Below are 14,490 nucleotides of genomic sequence, written 5' to 3' on the forward strand. Positions count from 1 at the left end.
TGTGGCACCCAAAATCTTGACAGAAATCATTAACAAAATTTGGAAAACAGTCCAAAATACTCTTTTAAAAACCAGAAAAAATCCTCCCTAAAATACACGCAGAATTTGCCAACAGAACTTTGGGAAAACACTCATCCGAATATGACCCAAAAAAAAATGTATATTAAATACACGACTAATGATTTAACAAGACCGTGCACTGATACCACTTGTTGGAAAACTTAATTAACAACAAAGGATTGCAAGTAAATCAAATAGACGATGATGAAGAACATTAAGAGCACTAACCTTGTTTCATTGCAAGAATTGATTGAAGGAGATAAGATCTCCTAAGCCTTGAAGAGTGCACTTTTTGGTTGTTCTTTACTGAGACGGAGAGAAAAGAAAAGTAGCGTCTCTTCTGGTTTAGGGACCCTCTCTATTTAAAAAGGACAGAAGTGCTTTTTCAAATTTAAGGTACCTTTTCATATATTTTCTCAAAAATAAATGAAAAGAAATAACATATATTTTCTAGGTAGGTCCATATAATAATTCTTTATTAGATCATAAAATGGGTTTCTTTAATGATATCATATCTATGTAAAATATATTAATATGTGAGTCCATAAATAGAAAATTACTAATAGTGCTCAATTAAAACAAACCATAGTTCAAATGTTTAAATGAAAATTCACTAACAAATTTAAGGGAGTTATTGATGTATTCTGCCTTATTTTGATGGCAGCATCTTTAGCTCTTCACTATCACAATCATCAGGCATGATGAAATCATTGCTAAATCTATAGCTTGTTAGCTTCTCATCAGCAACTTGGCAGCAGTACTCTTCCGAGTCATGATTTGACGAAATTATCTGAAGTAATCCTTGCAACTCCGTTGCCACTTCCTTCATGGTAGGTCTATCCTTACCTTTCACATTCAAGCACCTTTTCGCGAGCATAGCCACTCCTCTAACTATATGTTCCGTGTTTCTATCGGACAAAATGTGGCAATCGAGAACATCGAGCAAATGATTCCCCTCTATGGACAAGAGGAAATGATTCGCTAGACTTCTCTCTTCCTCCGATCTATCGAATGATATTGCCTTCTCACCCGTGAGAAGCTCCGCGAGAACAACTCCAAAACTATAAACATCACTTCTGTCAGTTAGTTGACTCGTTTGCATGTACTCAGGATCCAAGTATCCCAATGTCCCGCGCACCATAGTAGAAAAAGTAGTTTCATCAAGAGGAACCAACCGAGATGCACCGAAATCAGACACTTTCGCGGTATAGGTACTGTCAAGGAGTATGTTGGTGGACTTAACATCGCGATGGATAATTGAGGTAGAAGCCGCGGAGTGCAAATAGGAGAGCACCTCAGCGGTACCCGTTGCTATTCTCAAACGGGTCTGTAGGGACAATATCTTGAACTTATCATGTAAATGATCGTAAAGAGTCCCATTATCAATATATTCATAAACGAGAAACGGGACTTCTGTCTCGAAGCAACAACCCAAGAGTTTAACTGCATTCCTGCGTGATTAGAGGTGACAAAATTAGCTCATGAAAATATGACCTGCTCAATTCGTTTAAACTTGGGATGATCATTGACCTAATCATTTATTAGCTTAACCCATAAAAAATTGGGCGGATATGCAATCCAAATTGACGCATGAAGGATCATGTTAAAATATTTTCAAAAAGACATTTTTTTATTTGATAAGTTATACATAGTCATAATAAACAAAAAATAGTTTCATTAGGTACTTAAGAAATTATAAAAGAACAAACAAAGAAATTAAATATTAGTACGAATTGGTTGGGTTGAGTTATGAACCGCTTTTTAGCCCATTTCAGCTCAAATGACTTTTGGGCGGATCAATAACCCGTCCATTTATTAACTCAACCCATTTTGACATGTCCAAATTCAGCCCAACCCACCCATTTGATACCCCTTACCTGTGATTTATTTGCGAAAGAACAATCACTTCATTAACAAATTCCTCAGTTTGTGTCCCGTCAATTTTTTTAGACTTCTTGATGGCTATGTCGACAATATCGTTGTTTGGCAAATAACCTTTATATACTATGCCAAAACCTCCTTGACCTACAATTCTGCTTTCATCATAGTTGTTAGTTGCTTCTTTTAGTTCCTCGCTTGTGAAAATCCTCACAGCTGTAGTAGATTTTCCTTGTCGAACGAGTTGCTCTAGTAACATTACTCCACCATTTTCTTTAAAGAACTTTATCTTTTTCATGGCCATTTTTCTTCTCTGGATTAATGCAAAGTATAACCAACCACCAGTCACTAGCAGAATCGTAGTACCAATAGCACCACCTTTTTAGAATTGAATAAACATAATATATTAGTAGAAGAAAAAAGAGTGTATTATTTAATCAAAGTTTTTCTATAAATGCATGAAAAAGGTCCGTTAGGTGTGGTTTTTACTTGAGATCTAGTGGCTTTCAACACCCTTCCTAGAAGGTGATTAAGGCCCTGGATGCTCTGAGTTTGTAATTCTTTATTTTTATTGTTATGGTAATATTTCACCGTGTATTGCAAAAAAAAACAAAAAGTCTAACGCATGATTATTTTCAAGGGTCACCAAAAAGCGAAGCTGAAGATAAGAACATGGTACACTAATTATTTTCATTATGGAAGAGAACCAAGAGAATGGTTGGTGGTGTGAAAAAATGAAGGTTTTTGTCCTCGCGTTTTTTTCTCGTAAATGCAAGTATTTTCCGAAAAGGCACATGTCTTTTCAAAAAAATGCACACCTAATCGGCTATAAATTCAGATGTGTTGCCTGATTTAATTTAAACACCGAACACGAAAATTCAAATTCGTCTCCCCCCTTCTTTTGCATTGTTTGCGAAATAAAGCTAAGCGTCAAGTGTAATTTGCACCGATAGTCAATTTACTTTATAAAAGAAGAAAAAAAAAGGATAAGAGAAAAAGAAAAAAAAAATGGGAGAAAGAACCAAGAGGTAAAACAGATAGTTGACAACAAATTTTTTAAAATGACAAGTATATATTTTGAACCAATTATTTTTAGTAACCAAAGTAAAATATTGGACTTGAGTTAGTATTTATTATAGTAACCTGCCAAAAGCTTGTTCACTTCATTTCCAATTCGATCATGTACTGGATTTGGAGTGCAACCTTCTCTGCCGTCACCGTGGAATCCATCAAGGCAAGTACACGTGTAATTTCCATATGTGTTATTACATACACTGTTTTCCTTACAGTGGTGATGATCAGGAGTTTGACATTCATCTATATCTGATCATGAATAAGTAAATGGAAATAATTAAGACCAGAAGAGCAAGATTTAATACCAAAAAGAACCTTTCGTAAATTATCAAGTTTCATACGGTATTGTTGTTATCCCTTTAATTATAATATTTTCTATTTAAAATGTTCTTGCAGTCTCAAGTGGCATGAAGAGTGACTTCACTCTCTTTGCAGTGTCTATGAGCTAGAAAGAGCCAAAAAGAACATTCCTATGGCATTTTAAATTCATTTTCTAAAATTAATTAATTTTTATTTCTTCATGCCACTTGACACTGCATGACGATTTTAGCTAGTAAATGTTATAGTTTAAGAAGGTAACACAGTAACACCAAAACCACAAAATTGAAAATTTTAAACTTGCAAAACATGGACAGTTTAGTGGGGTTATTTAGGTATTAACTCAAAGAATACTACAAACGCAAGAATGATCAAGGACTAGAAAGAAAATAATTGATAGCACTATTTTATATGATACACTTTTCTATTTAGTCTGATTCGAAGAAAAATACATTTTAATAAGTATTACTTTTAACGACATGATGATTTTATAGCTACAAGAATTTCATATCATTAAATATAAGATCATACATATCAAAATTATTCGTCCTTTCCTTCTTAAATTTGTTAAACACCTCACATAAATTAGGACGGAAAGTGTATACGTAGTTACATACCTTTGCAACCCCCTTTTATGTATGGATTGCCATTGAACCCTTCATCGCAAGAACAACGATATCCGGACAAAAGGCCAGAACCAGTAAAGGACTCATAACAGTGAGAATTAACGCTTTTGCAAGCATAACTCAAGTTTTTTTTAGCCTCTTCACATGATATATTTCCAATGAACCACTCAAGTACAGATGGAATCACCTCCTCCTTTTTTAGCTTTGTGTAAATATCAGGGGTGAGTTTGAATGCCCTTTCCCCAGTTACGAAAGCAAAGCTGCACCTATCTATATCGCCGTGCACATCTTTGTAACTGTTGAGGATATAATTAAGTATGTAAATATATTTTTATTAACATTTAAGAAACAATGTTTAGAAATAAATAATTTAATGTCATTTATATATGGATAAATTAATTCAACTAATATTACAGCAGACCAGATCTTGGGTTAGTTTCAAAAATAATTTCAACGTGTTTGGCGGCCTAGAACAAACAAGTCACACCCGTACCTGAGGGGTGTGTGTTTGAGAATATAGTTAAGTAAAAAGTTAAGAGGGTGTTTGCTCAGCTTATTAGCTGGTCAAACTAGTTTACGAGTCGTTTTTAGCTTATTTACTAGATTGGTCAACATTGAAAGACCATATAAGCCCAAACAATATAAAGTCATAAGTCGGTCATCCTAATTATGATCATTTTACAGATTATAAACACTTTTGCTTTAACGAAATATTTTAAAATTTTACCCCTACTATATTTCGTAATCTTTGAAATACTCTTCCAAAAACATAATTTTAATTTTCTCTCCATTCTATCTTCGACATTTGTTCTTTCTTATGTAAAAATACTTGAAAGTTTATATTTTTTGTTACAGCTCTAAGGACGTCTTGGTCATTTCAACATAAAAACTAAGTACTGTACTACTTATCAAAACATTTTTATATTTAGATACAAGAAATTATTATCTTTACTAACAATTCTATCCTTACACATATAATTGCTAATTCATAAAATCAACTTTTAGCACTTGCTATATACTTACCAGGTACGTACTTTTAATTAGCTAACTCGAATGGGCTCTAACTATACCATATCTAATAGTTTAAGCTTTGTTTTAAACGAGATGGTCAAACAATTATTTTGCATTACCTATTTGAACTATGAAGGGTAATGTCCATGCTCCTTATCCCTCTGGGAATGGGAATTTGGCAACAACCAACGCCAAAGCAAGAACCCTTCGTGGTCCAGAGTTGGCTCATATTAGCACAGGAAGATAGGCACCCGGTTTTGTATGACCCGCCAAGATAGTCACCTTCAATGGTTGCATAAGTGTCGCAACCAACTGCTATGAATTTATTCATACTGCTGTTATATATCGAGTATGTGCTTAGCCAGGTTTTCGATGGATTTCCATACATAAACGTACCATTGGTATCGTAACATTCTTTGGCCACGTTCAGCAACACTCGAACGTAACCTTGCACGGATACTTCCGTGACTTGAATATTGCCCTTCCTTAAAAAGGCTTGAGGGGGAGAATATGTGGTGTTACAATGGATGTAGAATTTTTCGCTTAAATAGCAACCCTCTTTCGTCCCAAATGGGTATGGAATACTTACATTCCAACAGTGATTCTCGCAGCCCTTTGAGGCAGTTGAATGAGGGTGCAGGTAAGTTTTTACTTTGGTTGAGTGGGTTATTTTAGCCATGAAAAAAATCAACATGATGATGATGAGTTGGGTTAGCATAAGAGAATTGGAGCTCATTTTCAGTGGAGAAAGAAACTGCAAATTAAGAAGGTAATAAGGAGTATGAGCTGGAGTGAAATGTTAAGTCCACTGACCAGTCTCCACCCTTTTATACTGGAAAAATAATAATTTGCATTTTAAGGAAGACCAAGTCACAACCACACATACAAGGATATATACGAAGATATTTCTAGCTAGTAGACGCGTTTTAATAAGCATAGAAAGAAACGTAGTACGCCCCTCAGTCCCTTATCATGGAGAGTTGAACTACTTAAATTTTGCCCAACATTTTAATTTTTTTTATTAAATTGTTATGATAGAAGTAACATGTAGTACTTTACAAATAGTTTTTGAGTATCTAAATTGAAACTGCAAAGTATTGAGTTGATATAAACTAATTTAGCTACAAAGACTAGTCAAATTGTCTCTTGAGAAACAGAACATGACAACTAATTTTGGACAGAAGAAGTATACTATTGAATAGTTTCGACGTAATATTACGGCATTTAAGAAAGAAATAAAAATATTTGGAACTTGTAATTTAAAACAAGTTATAAACTTTTACGTAGATATAAATCATCTCATTAACTGTTTTCAAATATAAATTAATTTTTTTTTTTTTTTGGCAAATTAGATAGAAATGAGATTCATTTAAATTATTTGGGACAGAGAGAATAATGAGTGTCTAACAAGTGGTCGAGGTACTGAGCAGTGACTAATTCAAAGAAGCATTTCACTGTCATAAGAAGAACAAAATAAGATTAGAAGCATGGGAGAATAATTAGATATACTCTGTGTGTCCCGATCGTTTTCACACTTTTTTCACTTATCGAGTCAATTTGATTAATTAATATTCTCTTCGTCCTAATTTATAATAGTACTATTTAATTAACATTTTTAAAATAAAAAATGTTAGACTTTTGAAATATGTGGTTTTGAAAAAGACTTAATTAAAAATTTGTGTGGTCATAAATTATCTCATTACTGGTAAAATGAAAATCCTAAAATTAAATCTTTATTAAATATAGCAAGGTCATGACAATCTTTTTTGTACATATTAAAGAGAACGTCATATAAATTGAAAGAGAGAAAACATATATATTTTTTAAAAGTAATTAATTATTGATATGATTAATTTGAGTGTGGAAAGGTTTTGAAGTAATGTAGACGTGAAGGAGAGGAGTAGGAAATGGTGTGCTTGAATTGACCGCGGTGGACAAAAGTAAACGTGAATTGGGACTCTTTTTTTTTTTTTTTAATTGTTTTTTTATTACATAGGGGGTAGGGGAAGGAGAAATGTTCTTTTCGAACTCTCACCATGATATATTTCCAAAGTTCAGTCAAGCAACCAATGGAAGCGTACTGTTATCCTACGTTAATTGTGTGACTCATTAAAGGAGTCCGCAACTTAAATGACCCAAAAAATGAGATTGGGTACCAAAACAACGCAGTAAAAAAAAAGTTATCAAACTACCCTTTCAGTTAAGTCCTATTGCGCACTAAATAAGTGCGCAAAAGGTCTTCAATAAAAAAACCCACACTTATGTAATTTCAAACTTTTGAAATTTCACGTTTTTTCCATACTTTGACCAAAGATTAGTCATGTTTCAAAATGTCGGAATATTAATATTTTATATAGAACCTGATATCTTTTTCTGCGAACTATAATGTAGGCTCAATACATCAAGTATACGTAAACGTTTGGATCATTTTAGGGGTTGTAAAGGGCTCCAAAGTAAGTATTGTTTGTTTGGAAACTTGTTATCTTTAGGTTTAAATGTTTTATTTATAAGGTTTTGATTTAAGCGTTTTATTATTTAGTCAAGGCATTACTTTATTTCGAATAGGTTGAGATTTTTTTCATAATTAATTTAGGACGTCGCACGAGTTATTAATAAACGATAATAAAGACTAAGATAACTAATTATCATTAAGACAATAATACTAGTAAAAATATAATATTAACATAAAATGTACATATACACAATCTCTAGGTCCCATATGTGGGAGCCTTTAGACTAACGCTAGGCCTAAGGCGATCACCACCACCCCCACCATCTTCACCATCATCTCCATCGCCCCTCTTCCTCTTAATAATAGGATTCTCTATGTTATGATCATCCGTCCTTCTCTTCCTTGCGCCCTTCAGCATAACATGCTTCTTCTGGGGCCGGATTTGTATGGTCGGAATCTCATCAAGATCGAAAGATGGGTCAATCTCTCCTAGACGGTCCATAAGTCAGTAAAAGAATGAACCTAAAATAACATATAAACAATTTAATTTAGATTTATTCTAAACTAAACCTAAAATAACATATAAACAATTAAAAACCTAATTATAATTTAGATTTAATTAATACATTATCTTTTTTGTAAAAAATCAAACTTCGTGTGTCGACGAACTCTCTTGAGATGGATGATGAGAGGGCCCCAAGTTGAGTTTTCATTCTCCCGAGCGAGCCTCTGAGCGAGAGAGATGGCACCGGTTAGAGATGGTCCACAAGTGCAGAAGAATGAACCTAAAATAACATATAAACAATTTAGTTTAGATTTATTCAAAACTAAACCTGAAATAACATATAAACATTTAAAAACCTAATTATAATTTAGATCTAATTAATACATTATCTTTTTGTAAAAAATCAAACCCGTTGTGTGACGCCCCGAGATGGATGATCGAAGGTTCTCGAGCCGGCTCCCCGAACGAGCTCCCGAGCGGGCCCCGCAAGATGTAGATGGTGCCGTAGCCGGATCCTAAGAAATGAAAAAGTATATAATAATTAGTATAAGTATTTTAATTTGTTAAAATAATTATTTCAAACACTTATCATCTTGGCTCCCAAAGTCCGGTAAACGTGAAGTCGTACTCCACCCTCTTCCCACCCCGCATCACGAATCGTCGCTCTCCCTTGAGGATAACGAACCTGGTGGTGCGCGCATGGTATGCTTTGGTGATGGCCACTCGAAAAGCTCTTCCGAGTATATGATGGTGTCGACGGTCGATAAGTCGACGGAGAATCCGGAACACACGGATTTTCGCCGGGCCGGGAGCGGAAAGAAGCATGCTCGTCGAATCTACTATACGGAGGCCTCCACCGCCACCACCCCGCCACTCGCCCCCTGTCCCTACCACCTCGCCCACCACCCTCTCGGCCCCACCCCCAGGCCCCTCTAGCCCCACCACCTCTATTAATTTGCATTTCACAAAGACGACCACGACCACGTGCTACAAACACGACACGGATATCCGAAACATGCTCACGGATACATCCGAGTTTCCGTGATCGTTGCAAAAGAACTATAGGCTAGAACCATCCGGCCACGTATCCCGCTATCTCGGGGAATCCATATGGGCCATGCTCTCCCAGCGCATCATTTGTACTGTCCGTGGCTGCATTTGTTGTCAAATATTAAGGATTGAATCAATTTGTAACGTAATATATAAGACGATTAATTAAGTTTAAGTGGGGTAAACTTGCCAATACCTCATTCCCTCCCGCGAGTGCTATATATCCTCTGTCCTCTGCATGACGCGTCGCGGGGTTGCCAATCAGGCTGCGTGTGATCTGCCGGTACCACTCCATGTACTCGAGGATAGGAGTCGTATGTCTGACCACCGCCAGCGACCCCATCCTATGCTCCCAACGATGGAGCTGCGCCTACATAAAGGCCAGGAATGCACCATCGACGACCGCACGCTCGTCCCCGTATATAAGGTCGTGCTCCCAATTAACGTCGCCCGCTCAGGTATATTCTATACATGCCCGAACTATCGTAAAATGCAGATTCGCGTGATCCTCAACGATATCCATGTGTATCAACGGACACCGCGACCTCCAGAGCTCACCAGTACTAAACGCCAAAGAATCGATCCAAAATCCGATCATACTAATAAAAAACAAAAAAATGAATTAGTAAAAAATACAAGACAAAAATAGTAAAAAAAAAAAAAAAAAAAAATAATAGCCTACTATCCGCCGTCATACGATCTAGACCCCGAACGGAAGAAGTCCGCGGTGCATATCCACATCTCGATTACGCTCCCGTCCATCTCTCTCATTAATGCCCTCGCAATAAGTCCGAGGCGTGCGCTACGGCCGAAAGGCCTCATCTTAGACCACACCCATATCTGAAAGTGTTATTAAAAAAAAAATTATTAATTGTCGTTTCAAAAAGCTATATTTAGAATAAAATTACACACTTTTAAATATATTATCTGGAGGAGCGCGCAAGATCTACCGACTTCCTTACGCAAGGACATAGTGAGCGATACTTTTTAAAATAGAATAGCAAAGAGAACAACTATAACATCCTAACTCGCCCAGATCATCCATATATAGCAAATACCGTAAGCTCATATGGGAACCCGATGTGTTCGGGAACAAGATGCCCCCGAATATGATGAGTAAGTACAAACGGGTACGACGATCGACATCCACCTGAGATGTGTCCTCCGTAATAGGGACGCCGGATGTCTTTTTAATGAGGCGCAAGGGGCAAGAGGGAAACCGACGAAGCCTGAGTCGTTCCCCAGAAATCACCGTCCTCCGGCAGGAAACCAGTGAGCCTAGTCAACTCCTGCCGATGCCATCTGGGCTGCTGAGGCTCCTCAATATATAATGGGCATCTATCTACCTGTAGACTATATATGACCTCCACATCCTCAAGCGTGATAGTGGCCTCACCAGTATGGAGATGAAATGTTTGGGTTTCCAGTCGCCATCGCTCAATCATGACCGCCACAAGAGCCCTATCATACTGTACCCGACCAACAGCGACGCAATGGTAGACACCACCCCAATAAAGTATATCTAATATGCGACGATATGGGGGCCGAGTGCCCAAAAGATCTCACGCATGTTCTATCCTACGGGGATGGAACAACGCACTAGAATGTATCTCTCCAACCCATAATAGCTGGGACCTATGATTAGCCTGCAGATAAAGTACTGATGCATCGAAGGGCCCCGGATGAAGAGGGTTGGGATCCATGGAGGTGTCGTATCTGTATTAATAATTTTTAATTAATCATTAACATGTAATATTAATTATGTAATCCTTTATCAAAAAATTATACTAACTAACTAACTAATCCTTTAACAGGAAATTATATTAACTATCTAAATTTGTGAATTAATAATTGTTAATTAATTATTATATTAACTACAATTAACTAACTAATATATTTTAATCTTAAACTAAGGATGTTCAATCCTAAACTGAGGATTAACTACAATTAACTAACAAATATAATATTAAGGATATTAAGGTTTAACTATTTCTAATTAACAATTGATAATTAATTAGACCACTAATTATCACATTAACATATAAATTAGATAACTAATTAGCAAATAAAATTAGATAACTAATTAGCAAATAAAATTAGAGTAACACATAAAATTAGATAACTAATTAGCACATTAATAAGTAACACGGATTAAACAATTTTACAAATAAATAAATTAAAAACTAAAGATATTATTAGGAGATTAGTATATTTTCCTATAATCAAACAATTAACAAATCATTAACAAAAAAATTAAAGATTAACATGTCATTATCAAATAATTAACAATTATCTAATCAAACAATTAAAAAATAATTAAATATTAACATATCATTATCAAATAATTAACCAAAAAAAAAATTTAAAAAAGGGGGTGCTGATCGAGCACTGGACAGCCCCTATTGCGCTATTTTTTTGGGCGTAATTCATTTTTTTTCCAAAACCAACATTAATCAAGCTTAGGATAATAATATATTTAACAATGTAATAGAAAATTCATAGTAAAATACCTAGATTAAAGGTTGTTTTTGAGTTTTTGAAATCGAATTCATATTGCTTTATTCCGAAATTCAAGCTTTAAACTTGTTCCGACTTCGAATATACATATAAACAACTTAAAAAAAAAATAACGAAAATGATGTTTTTTAATTTGACCTCGGTTTTTGGTTGGTAATGGCGCTTTAAAAAAAAAAAAAAAAAAAAAAAAAGAGGGGGGACCGATCGGGTTGGGGAAGGGCACCTTGCGCACTTATTTTGGATGACTTAACTGAAAATTTACAATTTGGTCCTATTGCGCACTAAATTAGTGCACAAAGGATAGTTTGATAACCTTTCTTTTTACTGCGTTATTTTGATACAAAATCTCACTTTTTGAGTCATTTAAGTTGCGGACTCCTCATTAAAGTGTGGAAAGGACCAACCAACTCAAGTTATTTTGAGTTGGTGAAATATTCATGACATTTGTTTTTATTCACCCAACTCATCATAAGATATATACTCCCTCCAATTTCTTCGGTTGTGATATACCCCTTAAAAATATTAATTAATAACACTAATTAAAGGGTTATTTGATAATATTACCCTTTTGCTTTCCAAACATCATAGGCTAAGATTGAGCATTTTTATAAGTCAAGATTGGACATTATCAAGGGTCCATTAGGGCTGTCGATTTGTGGTGCGTTTATTTTAATCCAGGCCACCAGTGGACAAAAAAAAAAGTTAGCCCTAATACAAAAAAAAAAAAAAATAACATAAATAGGATTCACGCACTAATTTAGATACGGGATATCCGAAAAATAAAGTCACGGATTTCACGCACAAAATTTGTGCGTGAATAACTATACCGCATTTTGTCGACTTCTTTCCTCTCTTTCCTTGCACCACTTCAACCATTCTCTTCATTTTCTTCTTCTTATTAATTACTTTTCCTCCTGCATTTTTTTTTTTTTTTTTTTATGGTGAACAAATAAATGGGTCCTTTTTTTTTTAACGAGAATCAAAGAATATTGAGTAACACATATAGATTTTTTGACGGTGCATCTTTTATTCTTTTAGTGTTTTATTCTTTTTGTTTTTCTATTATTATTCGCTAGATCTTGGTCTATCTAATCCGTTTGATTTATCTTTCTCTCGTTTCCACTTGTGTATAGTTCATTTTGGGGTCGTAACCAAAATGACTCAATAAAAAATCAAGTGAACCAAAATACGCCCAACAAAAAGTTACAAAAAAGCACGGAACGACCGAACGCATTTCACAACGCTAAAGAATTTTTTTTTTTTGCATAGCGTGGATTTTATTGCGCTATAGCTAGCACCGAAGAAAAAAATTTGGTAAACTTTTTTTTTTTTTTGAAAAACTTAGCGTTTTTTCATACTTTGACCAACGATTAGTCGTGTGTCAAGACTACGAAACGTTAATATTTTATAAGAACAATATTTTTTAATAAAAATGTAAAATAAAATGAATGTAAAACGTTCGGGGTCATTTTAGGGGTTGAAAAGGTGCTCGAAGTAAGTTTTGTTTGAAAAAACTTAGTGTTTTTTTCATACTTTGACCAACGATTAGCGTGGTAATATCCGAAACGTCAATATTTTATATAGAACCGATATTTTTTTCGCACAAGGCATAGGCCCAATACATCAAGGATACAGACGTTCGGTTAGTCATTTTAGGGGTTGAAAAGGTGCCCGAAAAGTTTTGTTTGAAAAAACTTAGTGTTTTTTCCATACTTTGACCAACGATTAGTCGTGTGTCAAGACTTACACAACGTTAATATTTTATATAGAACACGATATTTTTTTTTCTCGCGTACAATAATGTAGGCCCACACATCAAGGATACATAGACGTTCGTATAGTCATTTTTAGAGGCTGAAAAGGTGCCCGAAGTAAGTTTTGTTTAGCAAATTTTATTTTTTAAGGTTTTGATTTAAGCGTGTTATTTTTTAATCAAGACATAACTTTATTTTGAATATAAATCTAATTCTAAAAAATATAAGGTGAAAAACTAGTTGTAAAGTGGTCAAACTTTAGATGGTCATAACTTTGCGTTTGATCAAAGTATGGAAAAAACACTAAGTTCTTTCAAACAAAACTTACTTCGATACCTTTTCAACCCCTAAAATGACTAACCGAACGTCTATGTATCCTTGATGTATTGGGCCTACATTATTGTAGAAAAAATATCGGAGTTCTATATAAAATATTGACGTTTCGGGTCTTGACACACCACTAATCGTTGGTCAAAGTATGAAAAAAACACTAAGTTTTTTCAAACAAAACTTTCGGCACCTTTTCAACCCCTAAAATGACTATCCGAACGTCTATGTATCCTTGATGTATACATTATTGTACGCGAAAAAAATATCGGTTCTATATAAAATATTGACGTTTCGGAGTCTTGACACACGACTAATCGTTGGTCAAAGTATGGAAAAAACACTAAGTTTTCTTCAAACAAAACTCACCTTTTCAACCCCTAAAATGACTAACCGAACGTCTATATGTATTGGGCCTACATTATTGTACCGTAAAAATATCAAAGTTCTATATAAAATATTGACGTTTAATCTTGACACACGACTAATCGTTGGTCAAAGTATGAAAAAAACACTAAGTTTTTTTTCAAACAAAACCTACTTCGAGCACCTTTTCAACCCCTAAAATGACTATCCGAACGTTTATGCATCCTTGATGTATTATTATTGTAACTAAAAAAATATCAATATAAAATATTAATTTTAATCTTGACACACTAATCGTTGGTCAAAGTATGAAAAAAACACTAATTTTTTCAAACAAAACTTACTTCGGGCACCTTTCAACCCCTAAAATGACTATCCGAACGTCTATGTATCCTTGATGTAATTAGCCTACATTATTGTACGCAAAAAAAATATCATCTATAGTTTCGGAGTCTTGACAAGGTCAACAGTATGGAAAAAACACTTAAGTTTTTTTCAACAAAACTTACTTCGGGCACATTTTTAAAATGACTAACTAAACGTCTATGTATC

General features: G+C 34.7%; 1 protein-coding gene across 1 annotated transcript in view; it reads right to left on the reverse strand.

The window, feature by feature from the left end:
• Positions 1-564: 564 nt before the first annotated feature.
• LOC132057962 (wall-associated receptor kinase 3-like) overlaps positions 565-14,490 on the reverse strand; it is a 30,638-nt gene continuing 16,712 nt past the window's right edge. Inside the window, exons 3-6 of the mRNA XM_059450537.1 lie at positions 3,948-4,252; positions 3,082-3,261; positions 1,938-2,316; positions 565-1,511 (exon numbers count right to left, since the gene is read on the reverse strand). Coding sequence (XP_059306520.1) covers positions 710-1,511; positions 1,938-2,316; positions 3,082-3,261; positions 3,948-4,252 — 1,666 coding nt within the window. The 3' untranslated portion in view covers positions 565-709. The remainder of the gene's footprint in view (positions 1,512-1,937; positions 2,317-3,081; positions 3,262-3,947; positions 4,253-14,490) is intronic.

Source organism: Lycium ferocissimum, chromosome 5, assembly GCF_029784015.1.
Source record: "Lycium ferocissimum isolate CSIRO_LF1 chromosome 5, AGI_CSIRO_Lferr_CH_V1, whole genome shotgun sequence".
NCBI lineage: Eukaryota > Viridiplantae > Streptophyta > Magnoliopsida > Solanales > Solanaceae > Lycium > Lycium ferocissimum.